At 47.8% G+C, this 16,072-nt stretch overlaps 2 protein-coding genes across 6 annotated transcripts; one reads left to right on the top strand and one right to left on the bottom strand.

Moving 5' to 3' along the window:
- On the top strand, positions 1-3,883 carry SRSF5 (serine and arginine rich splicing factor 5). 5 transcript variants are annotated; one of them, XM_084287403.1, is made up of 8 exons: positions 1-124; positions 601-746; positions 829-899; positions 1,071-1,169; positions 1,515-1,587; positions 2,894-2,967; positions 3,304-3,414; positions 3,548-3,883. In XM_084287403.1, exons 2-8 carry the CDS (start codon positions 621-623, stop codon positions 3,795-3,797), a joined length of 804 nt encoding a protein of 267 aa, XP_084143529.1. In that variant the 5' UTR covers positions 1-124; positions 601-620; the 3' UTR covers positions 3,798-3,883. The 5 variants fall into 5 exon arrangements, with proteins under 5 accessions (XP_084143529.1, XP_084143531.1, XP_084143530.1 ...); XM_084287405.1 differs by having other exon boundaries at positions 3,551-3,883; XM_084287404.1 differs by having other exon boundaries at positions 1,518-1,587.
- A 1,744-nt stretch (positions 3,884-5,627) lies between these two features.
- SLC10A1 (solute carrier family 10 member 1) lies at positions 5,628-10,136 on the bottom strand (the record flags this gene model as incomplete). Its single annotated transcript, XM_084287276.1, has 6 exons — positions 5,628-5,725; positions 5,879-5,971; positions 6,621-6,817; positions 7,403-7,581; positions 9,076-9,286; positions 9,736-10,136. 6 exons carry the CDS (start codon positions 10,134-10,136, stop codon positions 5,628-5,630), a joined length of 1,179 nt encoding a protein of 392 aa, XP_084143402.1.
- Positions 10,137-16,072: the final 5,936 nt, after the last annotated feature.

Genomic DNA, 16,072 nt, shown 5'->3' on the forward strand with positions numbered 1-16,072 from the left:
GGGCGGGGCGGGCGGCAGTCGGGAGCGAGGCGCCGCGCAGGGAGCAGGAGCCGCCCGCCAGCACCGCACCGGCCCCTCCGCCCCGCACGGCACGGCCCGGCACGCACCGGGACCCGCAGCCCAGGTTGGTGACGGGATCGGCGGCCCGGGGCTATGTCCGTGTGGTGTGGGGGGGTGGAGGGGCGAGCGGTTCCCTCAGCAGCGGGGTGTTGGCGGCGCGCGGGGCCGCGGCGGGCCGGTACCGGTGCCGGTGCCGTTACCCCTCGTGCAGCCTCCGCGGCGGGCGCTGCGCGCAGGGCGCGGCCCGCGCCGCCATTTTGTGGCGGAGGCAGCGATGGCGGCGGCTCGGCTGCCCCTGCGCCTCGGGGGGCGGGGCCGGGCGGGAGGTGGGCGGGGCCGAGGGAGGGGAGCGGCGCGTTCGGATTGGCGGGGGCCGGGGCGGGCTCCAGCTGGCGGGCTGCGATTGGGCCGCGGCGGGGGCGAGGCCGGGCTGCTGCGGACTGCGGCAGGGGGCGGGGAGGGGGGGGGCGGGTGCTGAGTCACCGGCACGGCGCTGAGGGGGCTGAGGGCACCCACCGGAACCCGCCGGGCCCTCCGCAGGTTGCTCCGCGCCCCCAGCCATGAGCGGCTGCCGCGTCTTCATCGGGAGGCTGAACCCCGCCGCCAGGGAGAAGGACGTGGAGCGCTTCTTCAAAGGCTACGGCCGCATCCGCGACATCGACCTCAAGAGGGGCTTCGGCTTCGTGGTGAGTGCGCCTCGCGGGGATGGGGCCGTGGGGCTGCGGGCGCTGCGGTGCGTGACGCTGTGCCTGCTGTCTGGGCTCGCAGGAGTTCGAGGATCCCAGGGATGCGGATGATGCTGTCTATGAACTGGATGGGAAGGAGCTTTGCAGCGAGAGGTGAGCTGCCGCGTCTCCCCTGGTACCCCAGCATTAAAAACATGCATCGATTTCCATTTACATCTTATTATCAACGCTGTTCAAATCTGCCATAGCTTTTTTTCCCCTCAATAATCATGAAAAATGTTTAAAAATGTGTGTTTTCCCTTTCCTTTTCTTTTTCCTCTGCAGGGTTACAATTGAGCATGCGAGAGCACGCTCTAGGGGTGGCAGAGGCAGAGGGAGGTACTCTGACCGCTTTAGCAGCCGCCGTCCCCGTAGTGACAGGAGGTACGTATAGCCGTGAACTGACGGGGCTTTAATAAATAGCTCCGGGCTCATCTCATCCCAAAACATGAGGTGTGAGGTACACTGAGATAGTAAAAGGTGCTGTTTGCTTTTCTAGTCAATCCGGTGTGGCAATAGGATTGTGAGGATCAAAAAAATTAGATACAATCATCTGCTTTATGTTTTTGTACCCCCGAGGTAATTGACACTTGTTCCTGATTACATGCGGCATTACGTAGTCACAACAGTGTCAAGTTAACAACAGATTATTGATACAGTCCTGGTTAGCATTAAAATGCGATTATACTTAAGTTAATAAATAATTAATACTTAATTTTCATTTCCCAGCAGAAGTGCCCCACCTGTAAGAACAGAAAACCGGCTCATAGTAGAAAATCTGTCATCCCGAGTCAGCTGGCAGGTTTGTTAAAACACGATTAACTATTTTGACTTCATTTAATGGGTATGTAATGTAATTATTTTGTAAAATAATCAATTAAAAGTAAATCTATTTTATTAAAATGTTTATGTAATTGATGTAATTTTAAATAACGTAATTTAAATATTTTAAATGAAAACTAGTTAATTTTAATTTATAATAATAAATGTATATATTTGAGGAAATATATTTATTTATTTTCTTGTTTTCTAAATCCATTTTAACCACATATTAAACCCTTTATTTGCCAGCCTATCTGTGTCGTTGGCCTTATGACGAGGAGTGCCTGTGGGTTATCCTAATCGTTCTGTCTTGGTCACTCTTGGTTGGGCCTGGTTGACTTTCCAGTCAGCTCCTACAATGTCACTTGGCCACCTCTAGATCTGTGTTTGCCGGTCTAGACGTAATCGATGCACTCCTTAAAGTGCCACATTGCAGCGGTCCCAGAGCGTTAACGAGATCTGATTCCTAAGTTGAGAGCTGTTCCTCCTGTAACGCTTCCGAATAAGAGTTCCTGGTCGAAAAGAGTTGAAAGATACGAAATTAGGTGGTCGTTGGAATCCTGATCGCAGTAAAGTGGTCCTTGGTAACATCAAGCATAGCGAATGTCTGGATCCGTCAGTAGTCTCCTAATAGGGAGGGCGGTGCGATTAATGGCTTCCATCGACTGGGTAGTGTTCGACAAGTGGGTGGCGAAGAGCCAGTCGGGCATAAATCATGACGGTATCTCCGGTCGCTTAATGCAGTTTGCTGCTTGGCTAGCCTAGGGAAATGTTAATAAAGGTAAAGTAAACTATATTTTTAATGACATATGGGGCACAAAATAATGGTGTTATGTAAATGTAATTCTGTATGCATATAAGACTCGTAATATAAATGGAAACGGAAATAATTCAAAAATATATGGGTAGTGTTTTGCACTCAGTCCAGTATTTATACATAAATATACAGATGTATTTTTTTAGATCTCTCTCTCTCTCTTTCTAATCTATATAATCTCCATAGACTAATTTAATTTTCCTTAATGTTAAGACGCTTTATTAGCATTTTGCTTAAAGCAATATGCTTTTTTCATTTATTTCGTGCCCTGATATAGATAATTCAGTTCTGATAGAATACAAGTATGGCAGTTGCCATGTTTGTAATTTATCTAACATCTTCTCTTTCAGTAGTCGTAAGTTTCTTTTCTTTGCTCTTTAAAAAAACAAAAAAAATCAGGAAAAACTATTTTTATATACATAAGTATTTATTTCCACTTCTTTGCATAACATTACTGGTCTTGTGTTAGGATCTCAAAGACTTCATGAGACAAGCTGGGGAAGTTACCTTTGCAGATGCACACAGACCTAAGTTAAATGAAGGGTAAGCCTCTAAAGTTCTCTTGCAAGCTGTAGGCTAATACTCGTCTATATTGTGTAGCTGTCTGGGGAGGGAAGCTGGCTACAAACAGCACTAAGCAGCTGTTCGTGGCTTGATTTAGCTACGCTTTGAACTTGCAGTCTGTGGTATTTGGGGAGGGGAATTCTTTAGTGCATGCTTGCGTTTGTCATGGTGTTACTGTGTTACTATACACCAAGCAGTGTGGGGGTTTTGAGCTTTTTTTTTTTTTTTAAGTTGTATTTTCCTCTTTTAGCATCAAAAATACAACTTCAAATAGTGAGCTGTTTTGGCTTTTTTTTTTCTTTTTCATTTCTGTAGGGTGGTTGAATTCGCCTCTTACAGTGACTTAAAGAATGCTATTGAAAAGCTTTCTGGTAAAGAAATTAATGGAAGGAAAATCAAACTAATCGAAGGCAGCAAAAGGCACAGGTATGGATATCTGTTAATTAATGATCGATTATGGATTGAGAAAGCCTTGAAGTCAGCGGCCAGGCAAACTGCACGGTTGCTGTAGTGGCCTGTGATGCTCTGCTGCTGACACCGATGCTCATTGCTTCCTCAGTAGGTCCAGAAGCAGGTCACGGTCCCGTAGCAGAAGCTCCTCCAGGTCTCGTAGCCGTTCCCGTTCCCGAAGCCGCAAGTCTTACAGCAGGTCAAGGAGTAGGAGCCGTAGCAAGTCTCGGTCAATTAGTAGATCTCCAATGCCAGAGAAGAGCCAGAAACGTGGCTCTTCCAGTAGGTCTAAATCCCCAGCATCTGTGGATCGGCAGAGGTCTAGGTCGAGGTCCAGATCTGCTGACAGTGGCAACTGAACTATAAGTAACTTGCCCTGGGGGCCCTTTTTTAAACCATACTTGCTAAAAGTTGTGGTAAGTATGTGACTTTCTGCGGGGAAGGGTTCGGGTGGGGAGGGGAGGGAAGGGAAAGAAGGGAGGAGGGATGGGGGATCTTTGTAGATGTGGACCATGGTGGGGAGGGTTATTGACTAATTGTATTAAATGTTTTTTGATAACCCTTTTCTTGCTCACATTTTTTGTGAATGTCTGAAGTGTATAGTTTGTGTATATTGACAGAGCTCTTTATAACTAAAGCAGACCACTTTAAAATTTTTTGTACTCCAAAAAGAGTAACCTAAACACTAAATTCCCAGTATATTCAACTGTGAATAGCAATTCAGAATATTAGTTTAATATCTCAAATTAAACTAACAGCTTTAGGCATCTAAGAGCTCTACATGTGCTGTACATAAAGCTTTATTCCAGAGGTATTTTTTTCATGCGTTAGAACCATTGTTTCAGCTAGAGGCCAGCAGATTAAGTGCTGGTCAATATTGGTAATAAAACTTTATTTTAAAAGCTTTTCATTTAATACGACTTGCACTACAGTAAGAAAATGCCCATTTCACTGCCCTGTGGTAATAGTATTCTATAAAGCACCCTAATTCTTGATACTTAAGAACTAAATAGCTCAAATAAAGTATAAAGAAACACGTCTCTGCTTCTGGTGTGTTACTGCTGGTGAAGTGTTTGTGACTGCGCCTCGCGTAGACCCATCTAGAAAAAGCTGTTGCTGAACATTTTGGGTGTGGGGGAGAACTTCCTTTCAGAATGCGTCACACTGTGCCCGTAGGTATCTGCATCTTTTTGGGGACTTCATGTTCTGCAGTAAGAAGCTTGGTAATAAGAAGCCTGCTGTGAGAGAGAGTGAGCTCATAGCAAAAATTGGAATGGGTGAATCATTCAGATTTTTGCTTTCAGAGAGTAAGTGTGGAAAGTTAAAGATGGATGCAGTCATTAAACTTCCATCTGTGTGTGTGCATGTGTGTATGAGAGGACACAGATATGGATAAAATATTGTTACAGCAATGAGTCCTAATTCTAGAGAAAGAAGAGGGAATTTTAAGCTGGCATCTGAGACTACTGCAACAGTGGTGCCCTGCAGTTCTGCCTCCTGGTCCTGTGTATGTTCACCCACCCATTACAGGGGCAGCAACCTGCAATCCCTGTGTTTCTCAAACCCTTACCCATGCTACAAGAGAGCTTTAAAATTGAATCTAAAGATTTAAACATGTTTTCTTTTGAAGTGCTTTACAAAGCTAATCCAGTAACACAGTGAAACCTTTTTTAAAAAAAAATCCTTGGAACCTATGGTCAGGTCCTAGGAAACTCGAGGAGGGCCTGCACAGAGCAGAGCTACCGCTCTCCTTGAGGGTAGATTTCTGGTGTCTGTGCAGGCCGCTTTTCCTTTTCTCCTTTCTGTTGCTGGTTTCTTGTCAGTTAGCTTGGAACACGGTGACGTGAATGAGCTTTAGTGCTTTGTGAGCAAGTGGTGAGAGATTCAGATCGGTAATGTAGGTAACGAGATTATTACTAGACAGTTTTTGGGAGTGGGAGGTGTCAGGCTTTGCATTGCAGAGGGTTATACTGACTTCTGGTCAACAATGACCTTGCATTAAGTTCCTGGTTTGATCCTGTTTATTCTTGGTTCAGCTGGTTTATTTCACGTTACAATGTATTTTTAGTACATTACAGGTTTTAATGGCTGTCATCCCTCCTGCTGAACTTTGAAGTACAAAGATAGCTAGATAGTGTCCTGCAGGTTTGTTCTGCTTAGCTGAGTGACTCCTGCAAAGCAAGGCGTGTTCAGGGCTCACCTATTTTCAGTGGTACGGTTTGCTGGACCTGATCTCTGCTTATGGAGGCAGTTGGCATAGCCACCTTCAGGATTTCTGTGCTGTCCACTGCGTGAATAGCAGCAGCACACCGCGTGGCGCTCGGGCTCATGGAAAAGGAGTGAGCAGCAGCCCTTGGGGTACTCAGCTGCATGCAGGATCTTCGCTCCTGGGAAACTCTCACACCCCATTTTGGGTCTTTATTAGGGACATCACACTAACCTGCAGCAATCTCTTGGATCTCAGGAGAAGCTGTCTGAGGAGCATGGTCTTTGGAAAGCAAGTGAGGGTGGAGATAGCTCTGTGGCACATCCTCTGGTGTAAAAGGGGCAGATAGAAGCTTTACATGGAACTGCTGGAAACCTGTAAACCAGCTGCAGAAGGGGGAGCTCTGGGGGGCTGTGATAGTGGCTGCCGCAGAATCTCTCTGGGCCATTTTCCTGGTTTCCTGCTGTTTCTCCAGAGTCTCGATACTGGTTTAATTTCTCCAGCAGTATTTGTGTCCGCGGCTGCACAGATCGCTTCTGTTGCATCTAAAGAAAAATGTGAGAAGTAGGTAGTTGTGGGCCCAGGCAGGTTATAAAAAGATTGCGGTGTAACTGCAATGTTGTTGCTGGGTGTTTTTTATAGGAGAGAAGAAAAACAAAACAAACAAAAAAAATCACATTCTGTCAGAAAGGATGGCACTGTGAAAATCTGTGAGCACTGGTAGTATAGATAGTATGCTTATTTCTGAAACATTCTGCTGATGTGAGAAGCCCTAATTCCTAGCGTCTTCAATTACCTCTACTTTTTATTTATGTTTTTAATGTGATTTCTACTTAGTGTGTAGGCTATGGTAACTCTGAGTTAAAGGGTAACTGTATTCTGTCCCTAGAAAGCAGCAATTGGCTGGCAGTTATAGGTAAACATATATGGCTTGGGCTGGAAAGAGTAGGAAATAGAGGGGCAAAGCTGTACTTGCCATTGGGTTTCTTTATTCCATCATGAATCCTGAAGGCCAGGATGAGCAGAAGGCCCTCTCCAAGCTGGAACATCAAGTAGAGCAGTGGGAAGAAGTACAGGGGGCCGATGACTTCTGGGGCAAAGGCAACCTTGAGGATGGTAGAGCACAGCTGGACGTTCTGGCAGCCAGTCTCCATGCACACTGTCCGCCTGCAGCTGAAGGGGGGGAAATATTGACAAAATCTGATCCATTTTAAACAATTTAAGACAGGCTCCACCCCCCTTGCTGTTGTAGTTTCATGCATCTGCCTGTGCTAAAAGCTGCTTTATCAGGAGCAATATTGAGAACCCTAGGAGGTTCTGCCGTGTGTTCCCTTTGCACCGTATAGAGACACATGCTATATATCTGGACTTTGTCTTTAATGGTGTTTGGAGGACTTGTGTCCTACTCTGCTGTTTCCCACAGAAAAGAAATCTGTTTCCAAGGTAAAGAGAGGAGTCCAAGTTGTGAAAGCAAAAAGTGAATAGAAAATAGGGCTAGAGGATTTCTTACCTGAATTAGATGGGATGAGAAGAGAAAGGTTTTGTTTGTTTTGTTCTTAGGCAAGGTGTGGGAGTATGGCTTGGGGCCAGCTTGCAGTGTCTGCTCATGCTCCTAGGACACATTTTGGGAAACTGCAGCCTGCCTATTTCACAAAAGTGCATCCATTTTGAAGCCAGTGCTTTCCCCAGTGCTCTGCATACCATGCCTCTCTGTTTCTTCTGGTCAGAGTGAGGGGAGGGAGGCGCAGGGGAACATACCGGCCATTAAGCTTGAAGACTGCAGAGAGAACGTAGCCCAGAAGGAATCCGATAAAAGGCATCAAGGCAGAGGATCCGAGGAGGGATGGTGAGAAGACGACCATGATGCTGCTTCCCACGTTGGCCACAGATAGAACAATTATTGCAACAGATGACAGCAGAAGCACAACCATCCCTGTCTAAAATAAGTGTTAAAGACAGGGACAAGATAAAAACCCCCAACAAAATTTGCATCAGCTGTTGGAAGTGGCTGTGCCCAGTGCCCCACTGTGGGTTTACATTATATGTGGGTTTATAGTGAGAGATTCACAGTGCATACGTGCCTTTCGTGGACATAAATGTTATAAGTAATATACAAGCCACCATCTTTAGGCATTACCTAAAGAGACCTTAAACAACTGAGTACCCTCCTGGTACACACATATAATGAGTTGCCACGTTTCTCAGGCATTGCTATGCGTTTCTGTCCACGTCCTGCTGTGAGTCTGGCGTGATGTGCCTGCTACCCAAAGCAGGTGTGGAGGAAGCCTCTTTACTTGCAGCGGTGGACGTGGAATGCAGGTGGGGGCTGCATTTTCAGACTGTCGTGCTGGTGTTTGGCAGAAGAAGCACCTGGGGGATTCTGAGAGGCAGAATACAACCCTCGTGCCTATGTCTCCACTTTGGAATCCAGTTTGTGTGGAGCTCCCCAGGTGATTTTTAAAGCAACTCTCTACTGCTTCCTCTTTTGTAGAGGAAATAAATGGAAAAGCAGTGTTAGTGGAAAGGAACAAGAACTATGGGGCAGCTGGGCCAGTGTAGGTCACCTTGTGCTAGATTTTTCAATGTTTCTTTTGAAACAGCCTGGTTATCACTGCCGTGTGCTGGCTAAAGGAACCTATAAAGAGCTCAGCTCCTCCTACACCTAGCCTGCTTCCTGGGTTCCCATCTCTCTTACAGGTTAGTGATTCCTAATGCCATTTTGTCAGGTCTTTGTTAGGTCAGGGTGCCCAAATCTTGTGGTGCTTGGTCCCAGTTTCTCTGTGATGAAGCCTTAGTGAAATAAATTAAGAAAACCAGCTTTACAAAGTTGTTAGCAGCTCTCTGGGTACTGCTGTTGAAGCTATTGAGTTAGGCAATGGCCTAGCTGGTTGTCCAGATTCTCCTTCTGATGTCTGAATGCTAAATGTACAAGCAAGGTAGGAAGATGGCTCCAGGCATAAGCATGTGCTTAGAGGTCTAGTGGGTTCAGCTGGACAGTTACCTCACCAATGTAAGCAGCAAATTAGTAATGTGTGCTTTGTGCTCTGCTGCAGCTCTGAGAACAGTGGGAAATGTGTTTGTTTATTCTATCCGGGGTCTGTGTTGGTTGCAGCAATAGTCAGGGGCAGTACCTATGAGGCTAATTAGTGCTGTTTGCAGCAAAAGAAGTTGAAGTTAAAACTGAAGCTAGCAAAGGAGAGCAAAACAGGAAGATGCCTACAAATTATTGTTTGTCTGGTAAGGGTGGAGGACTTTTCTCTGGGAAAATATTTTAATGACTAAAGCAGTGAAGTGGATGTCTTGAGTACTGTCCTCAACCCTTTCATTGTTTTGTGGCATGCTTTAAAGAAATTAATTTTTCTGTGACTCTGTTTTTGTAAACTTCCTCGAAGTGCTTGGCTGAAAGGTGACTAGCACAGGATACTTCTTACCTTGATGACAAATCCAGTGTATTGTGGTTTCTTCTCATTCAAGATGATGCCGATGGCACAAGGGATTAGCATCAGGGTCAGGGAGGTGATTATTCCTTTGTAAGGTACCTTGCCCTTCAAATTACCCTCATAGAGTCCTCCCGAGTAAAGATACAGAAGCAGAGGCATGAGTCCAATTGCCAGGACTGTTGAGCATGTGGTCATTACAATGCTGAGATGGAGAAAGAAACCTTCAGTAGAAGAATGCTTTTTTTTTTTTTTTTTTAAATATACTTATTTTACTAACCTGGACACATGTTTTTAATATTAAGTTTACCTTGTTCTTTCCCAGACTGTCATTGAGGCTCTCTCAGCATCACTATCAGGTTGTAGGAGGACATGATATGAACAGAGCGAGGGGAAGATGGCTCGAGCTCTGTATAAGCCCTGAACAGACCCTAGTTTATGGGTGCAGCCCACACTTCAGGAATTCACAAGTGACAGTAATGCCTCACACTTCTCGCAGGGACACATTGGCTGGTTGAGCAGCCTGGGTGATCTAACACTGTTCTAGGCTTCTTCCAGCCTCTTGTGGACTGCTAATGTCAGTCCAGCCAGCTTCTGAACCAGCCGTACAACTGGATTGGCCTGGGCAACAAGCACACACTCAGCCTCGCTTACCTGAGGTTCATGTCACCTTTCAGCGCCAGACTGAAGATGTTTGAGAGGTTTCCACCTGGGCAGCAGCCACAGATGAGGATGGCCAGGGATTCTGTAGGGCCCAGCTGGAAGAGCTTGCCCAGTACAAACGCTGTCAGGGGCATCACGCCGTACTGAGCCATTACAGCAACAGCTACGCCTTTGGGATTCCTGAGGTGAGCTGTGATCTTGGCTATCTCCATCGTACACCCCAGAGACACCATGATAACGAAGAGGACCACGATAAGGATAGCATTCAGGGCTGTGTCTGTGGCCTCATGGCCAAATGCAAACGCTGGTGCTGCGCTGGTCAAGGAGGTGCTCTGTGTGCAGCCTGGGCTCCAGAGCTCGGGGCTCTCAGAGGCTCCCCTGGACTTGTTCATCCTGATGAAGAGCTTACTGGTCCCTTCTTCTGTAAGCAGCTGTCAAGGTGAGGAAGGGATTGATTCAGAAGTCTGAATAAAATACAGTGAATGCAATCAAAATGTGAGTTCTCCTCCCTCTGGTCTGCACCTTTTCTCCTTCAGGCCACCGCTCTTTTTTAGCAGCAGTGGAAATGGAACTCTCTTTTAAGGAGTTGTGTGCATTGTAATTTATCTTGTCTGATGTACAGAGTCACAACAGACAACTCATGCAACTCGCACAGACAACTGACACTAGTCACAGGACTCAGCCCATTAGTCCCACAGCAACCAAGGGGCACGCTGTTCACTTCAGCAACACACGGGGCAGTTGGTGCAGCTTCTGCTCCTCCTCTTCCACTGCCTGTCCTCACCATGAAGATGAGGGCAGAGCTGGTGAAAGTGAGGGAAAGGCTCATGCAAAACTGGTAAAGACAGTCAGAAGAGCTCGTCCATTTTTTTTTTTTTTTTTTTGATGCAATTTCTTCTGATCAGAGCACCTAGATTTTTTTTTGATTGCATAAGAGAAGTAATTTACCAAGCTTTCTCAACATTCAAAGATATTATTCCCCCTCAGCACTGAGCAGAGGCTCTAACTGGCAGGACCCTCCACCAACATCTACAGTCCATGCCTGCACAAGGCTTTGTGGCAGGGCACGACATGCACCCGGGTGTGCAGGGAAAGGAGAGCAGGGTGGCTGGCACTGGGGTGGGAAGCAGGAGCAAAGAGGTGGCTGTCGAAGGCTGTTCTTTCAGCTGCTGCAGAGGAGATCTCTTCTGGAGCCCCACCACTCCCCGTGCCCTGGCTGGACGTGGGATGTGCCTCCCTGCAATGTCCACACTGCAGGTGCTGCGCTTCCTGGCTCCTCTACAGCTTCTGCCTTCATTTATGGAGCAGGTTGACCTGAGCCACCCCTTAGGTCTCAGGCCTCTAACAACATGCTAAGTAAAACACATGAAACCAGAGTGAAGCGAATGCCATTACCTTACACACCTGTGAGCACAGCTCTCAAAGGCTCTGGTGACGTTGCCTGCTGCTCCATCCCTTCCTGGCCACTCTCAGTGAGCAGGAGCACTCTTCAGTCCTTCTGCATCAGGAAAATCTTCCCCCCTTGGCAAAATCTTGTCCTCTGCTTGCAGAATATAAAGCCTCGGTCTAAAAGTATTTTAGATAGGGAAATTGTCAGAATGTGTGTTGTTCTAGGGCTGCAGTCCCTTGCTCTGTGGTACAGGACTGGGGAAGGGATTTCAACCTGGGAGGCACAGTGTGGTATGGCCAAACTTTAATCCCTTTGCTGAAGGTCATTATAATGCTGCTCTGCCCACTTCAGGACGTCCTCGTTGCCCCTATTCATCCAGGAGCTCCACGGGGTCGACCTCTCCAGTCCCATTGCTCTGGAAACGCCACTGGCAGCAGGAAGGAACGGCAGGGCTGCCCTCCCCGTCCTCCCCGCTCACTTTGGGTTGGGAACTTTGTTTTCTAGGCTGGGAGCCAGTCCGGAAAACAACCAACAAGAGCTCTGTAGCCTAGCACGGCATCCCTGATCAGGCTGGGAGGAGGAGTGCCCACAGCAGGGCCGGAGAGGGGAAAGCAGCGGGATGGAGCCACACCAGGAGCCACCAGCATCTCTGTGTGTCCGTGGCTTCTCCTGCAGCCTTGCTGTTAGTGCCTACGGTGCTGCTCTCAGAGACCTCTGTGTGGGTGGTGAGGCAAAGAGGGACACCCAGCCACCTTTCTGGGGTCACGGCCAAGCAAGCGAGAGGAGGTGGCCTGCTATACTGGGTGCATTTCATTTTGTTTTGGGCAGCTGCAAGGTTCCTGCGATAATGTAGGTGCTGCCAGGTGTCCTGTGTCAGCAAGGCCCTAGGAACTAGGAGAAAATGCAGGAGCAAAGTGCCCAGCAATCACCTCTCTTTTTCTGCCCCTTCCCAGATCCCCAGGCAGCCTCTCAAAATGTTTGTTTTCACAGCGTTCACCTTTTAGCCCTACGCTGAATGTTGTCAGGAGATGCAAGAAGGGTCAAGTCCAGCAGCTAAGTGGCTTTAAAGTGTCACTGCCTACGCAGCACCCAGACCTCCCCTTGCCAGCTCAGGGCTGCTCAACGTTTGAAAATGACGATGTCGTAACACCCTCACCCTTTGTCTTTGCAGGGCTGTAGAAGAATGCTTCAGCTACTCCGGTAATTAAAAAAATGCCTGCTAGTTGTTTGCTCTTCAAGTGTGCCTGCTCGTTCCCAGTAGCTAAAGCACGAAACGCCACAGGAACCAAGGGGGAGACTGGTTGAGAGAGGCAGAATAAATGAGCATCATTATTTCACTCTGATTCATGCTGGAGATGGCTGGTTGTTTTACGCAGGCACTGGAGCTGGGTGCTGGCAGTCGGTCCTGGCCAAAGAGCCGCATCGTGGCTCTGAAGCTGCTGCTCCCTGCAGTGGGACCTGGGACCTGCTGCTGCCCAGAAGGGTGCCTGGAGATGGAGCAGAAAGGCTGGAGGAAAGATTTCCACATTGTCTAGCCGGGCACAGAGCAGGCTTTCACCTCAGAGGAGCCAAATGGAGGGGCCGGCAGCAGCCACCCGGTGGCTTTTGAAAAATTTTTTTTGACCGTTTTTCTGGACTCAGCTCTTAAAGGGTAAATTTCTAAATGTGCTGTGAATGTTCTCCTTTTTTCTCACAGCTCAAATGTGCTCGAGTGCTTTCTCTGCACGGTGAGGTCCTGCGCAGCTCAGGCCACTTGAGGGCAGTGGTTGCATGCCCAGACCAGATCGCTCTCCGAGGATAAAAGCCCTCATAAAACAACAAAGTCTCACCGTAGGTGCCATTGCTTGGATCTATTTTTTTTTTTTTTTTTAATTATTATTATTATTGTCAGATACTCCCAAATTCAGAGGTATGCTCGAATATACTGGGTGTCTCAGGATGTTTGACAAGCCTGAGGCACTAAAGGTGATGTTCAGAAAACAAACCACACAAAGTTTGCAGGCTTCTTGTCGGTGCTCAGCATGATCTGTGTTGGAGACTTTTTTTTGAAAGACACCAGTGGTGTCAGTGCTTCATGCTTTCATAATGCAGCCTAATAAATTTACTTGACAAATATGAAATGGCTCTTGTGCTTCTTTCACTGGTGGGGAGCCGAGGTCCAGTTTTCTAATTTGCAGCTGGGGCTGTCATTTCTTCTGTGTTTTTACAGAACTTAACATAATTGAGCTCAGCCCAGTTGTTGCCCAAAGGCCACACTTCAGCAGATGTGCCCAGTAAGAGCGGTGGCGACAGTATTTGTGCCAGATTTCACACTATGTTGGCCCACAGTCTGAGATGTGACCTTGGCATCTGGGTGCCCATACTTTGCTCACGTAAGGTTTACTTGCTGCACAGTTATATGCTTAACTATTATTTTTTTCTGTGGGTTTTTAAGGTGTTTGGCTCCATTTAGTGTCAGAAACCGTCTTCTGAGCCTTCCTTATATCATTGTTTCTTCATTCTCCCCCCCCAGCTGCTGAGCGTTGTCCTTTTGCTCAGGAGGATGCTGGTGGTAGGTCAGCTCCCATCCCACCACAGGAATGCCAAAGGCCTGGAGCAGCCTGTCCTGAGGTAGGGTTACCCTTGCAGCTGTGTCTGCCTGGTGCTGGAGTGGCCATCAGGCTCAAAGAGGATGGGTTTCTGCAGGGGCAATCATTCCTTGCCATGATCTGTTCCAGCTGTGGCTCCCCAAGGCCACAGTTCACTTCTGTTATCGTCATCTGGGTGATGCAGCCCACCTGGCTTCCCAATAAAAATCTAGGTACCTTTAGCTCTTTAAAAACAAGAAGATCCATCATTTTTTTCTCCAGGGGTCCCTGTCATAATTAAAGCAGAAGCTGACCTGCTTTTGTGTCTCCTCCTCAGCCTTTTGGGCTGCTCAAAGGCTGGTTGCCTTGGGCTTATTCATAAATGCATGCAGGGTAGGTCTCTGAGCGGTGTGACTAGCAGCTGCTGCCTGCAGTTTGGTCTGGCTCGACACAAGGAAAATTGTGTGTCTGGGGTGGTGATTAAGTCTGTTTATGTCTGATCCTACTCTGATGGATAGCGAGCAATGAGAACAAATCGATCAGGCTTGTCCTGAGACGGAAACCATTGCAGGATCACAGAACAGTTGGGGTTGGATGGGACCTCTGCAGTTTTTCTGGTCCAGCCCCATGCTCAAGTAGGGCCACCTATAAACAGGCACAAGCCACCACGAGCTGGGGCAACTGATGCTGGGATGAGGGCCATGCTCCTCTCTCCTCATCCCCGTGCTGAGTCCCACTGTGTCTCCACACTTGGGGGGCAGCAGGGTGACAGGGGCCTAGTCCGAGTGGTTGGCACCACACCATGGAGGCCTCTCGCAGCTACTGGGACATGCCATCAGAGACTCGCTGACCAGCTGTGGCTGTGGTGGCATCTCACAGCTCATGGTCCGATACCCCCATGCCCCATGACGGGGTGTCCCCCTGCCTTCCTGGTGGCTGTGCCCCAAGTTTCAGTGCTGGGCATTTGCTGGCTCTGCCCCACAGCGCTTCTCTGAGTGCCAGCAGGAGCCAACGTTGTTTGTGTTTGTTCAAATCCCGTTTAGCATCCATCAGGATTAAAAGAAAAAAATAACAAAAACAACACACAACAAACCTCCCCTCTCACACAATTTTGTTTGATAGGAAAATAATTAATTTTGCAATTAGCTCTGCCCAGAACAAATGATGTAAGAGTGCTGCGTATGGGCTAAATTAGTGCCTGCTGAGACACAGCGCCAGCATCTGTCTGCTTTGGTGACACTTATTTTAAGCAGGCGGAGGAGGGTACAGGGCACCCTCCTGTGATGTTCCTGACGGCTTTGTCTCTCGTGGGGGCCCGGGGAGTGCTCAGCAGCGTCAGCTCTCAGCTGGTCAGCAGTGAAAAACCAGCTTATTTCTATGCCTCTTCTCCATTTTAGGGAATTTGCTGGAAATTTGAGCTCAGTGGTCAGGTGGTCATTGCTTATGCTTATGTCCTCAGAGTCCGGGTAGCTCTGGAGAAACCAGTCCCAAGGGCATGAGGCACATCAGCCATGGAGGCCAGCACTTGCGGTGGGGTGAGGAGAATGCCTGGGCCACCACCGTGTCCCCACCTGTGGAGGGACATCCTGGCTGGCTGCCCCTGCCCGCAGGAAGGGTGGCATTGAGCAGGCTTACCTCAAAGGCAGGCCTATGGTGGGGGGGCGATTACGCAGAGTGTAGGAAGCCCGTTTGTTTCCGTGATGTTTATTTTTCCCCAAGATATTGCTTATTGTCTATTGTAGTCACTTGTTAACTACGTAATTAGTGGGTCTAGTTGATCTTGACTGTTTCGTTTCCTTAGGGACCGGATGTAAAAGACAGCTTCATAAATATTTGACAGCTCAAGTTTCCTTCAGACTTTGGTAAAATGCTGTTGGCAGGCCATCAGGTCCTTCCTTAGGCCTGTATCTGATCCATATAGCTTTGATTGTTGCTCCTAGTTTCATGGGAAAAACAAGCCTTTTCTGCCATTCTTCTGACCTATGCTGGGCTACAAGTTTTCAGAAAAATGCTGTGTTTTCTGTGGGTCATTTGACAAGCCGTTTTGGTATGAGCCTGGGAGAGCTGATCTGGATGATAAAAAGTTCCCTGGCCTCTTGCCTGGTTTCTAGATATAGATGCCTTTTACCTGTGAAGGTCAATTGTGCCTTGACCTGAGGTAAGTGTGCTTCATTTGTATCCAGGCTTACATTTTAAATAAGTTCATCGGGGTAGATTGTGCTCAAGTTCTATCTCCATAGATTTAAACTGCTCAGTTAGTACGAGAGCACCGTGAGGGAGCATGCCATGCTCCTCAGTGCCTTTGCGGGATACTTACAGGAGTTACAGGGCTAATAAGGATGAAATTGCTGGTGCCACTGCAGAGCTCATG

This window comes from Netta rufina (genome assembly GCF_964035555.1).
Source record: "Netta rufina genome assembly, chromosome: 5".
Taxonomy (NCBI): Eukaryota; Metazoa; Chordata; class Aves; order Anseriformes; family Anatidae; genus Netta; species Netta rufina.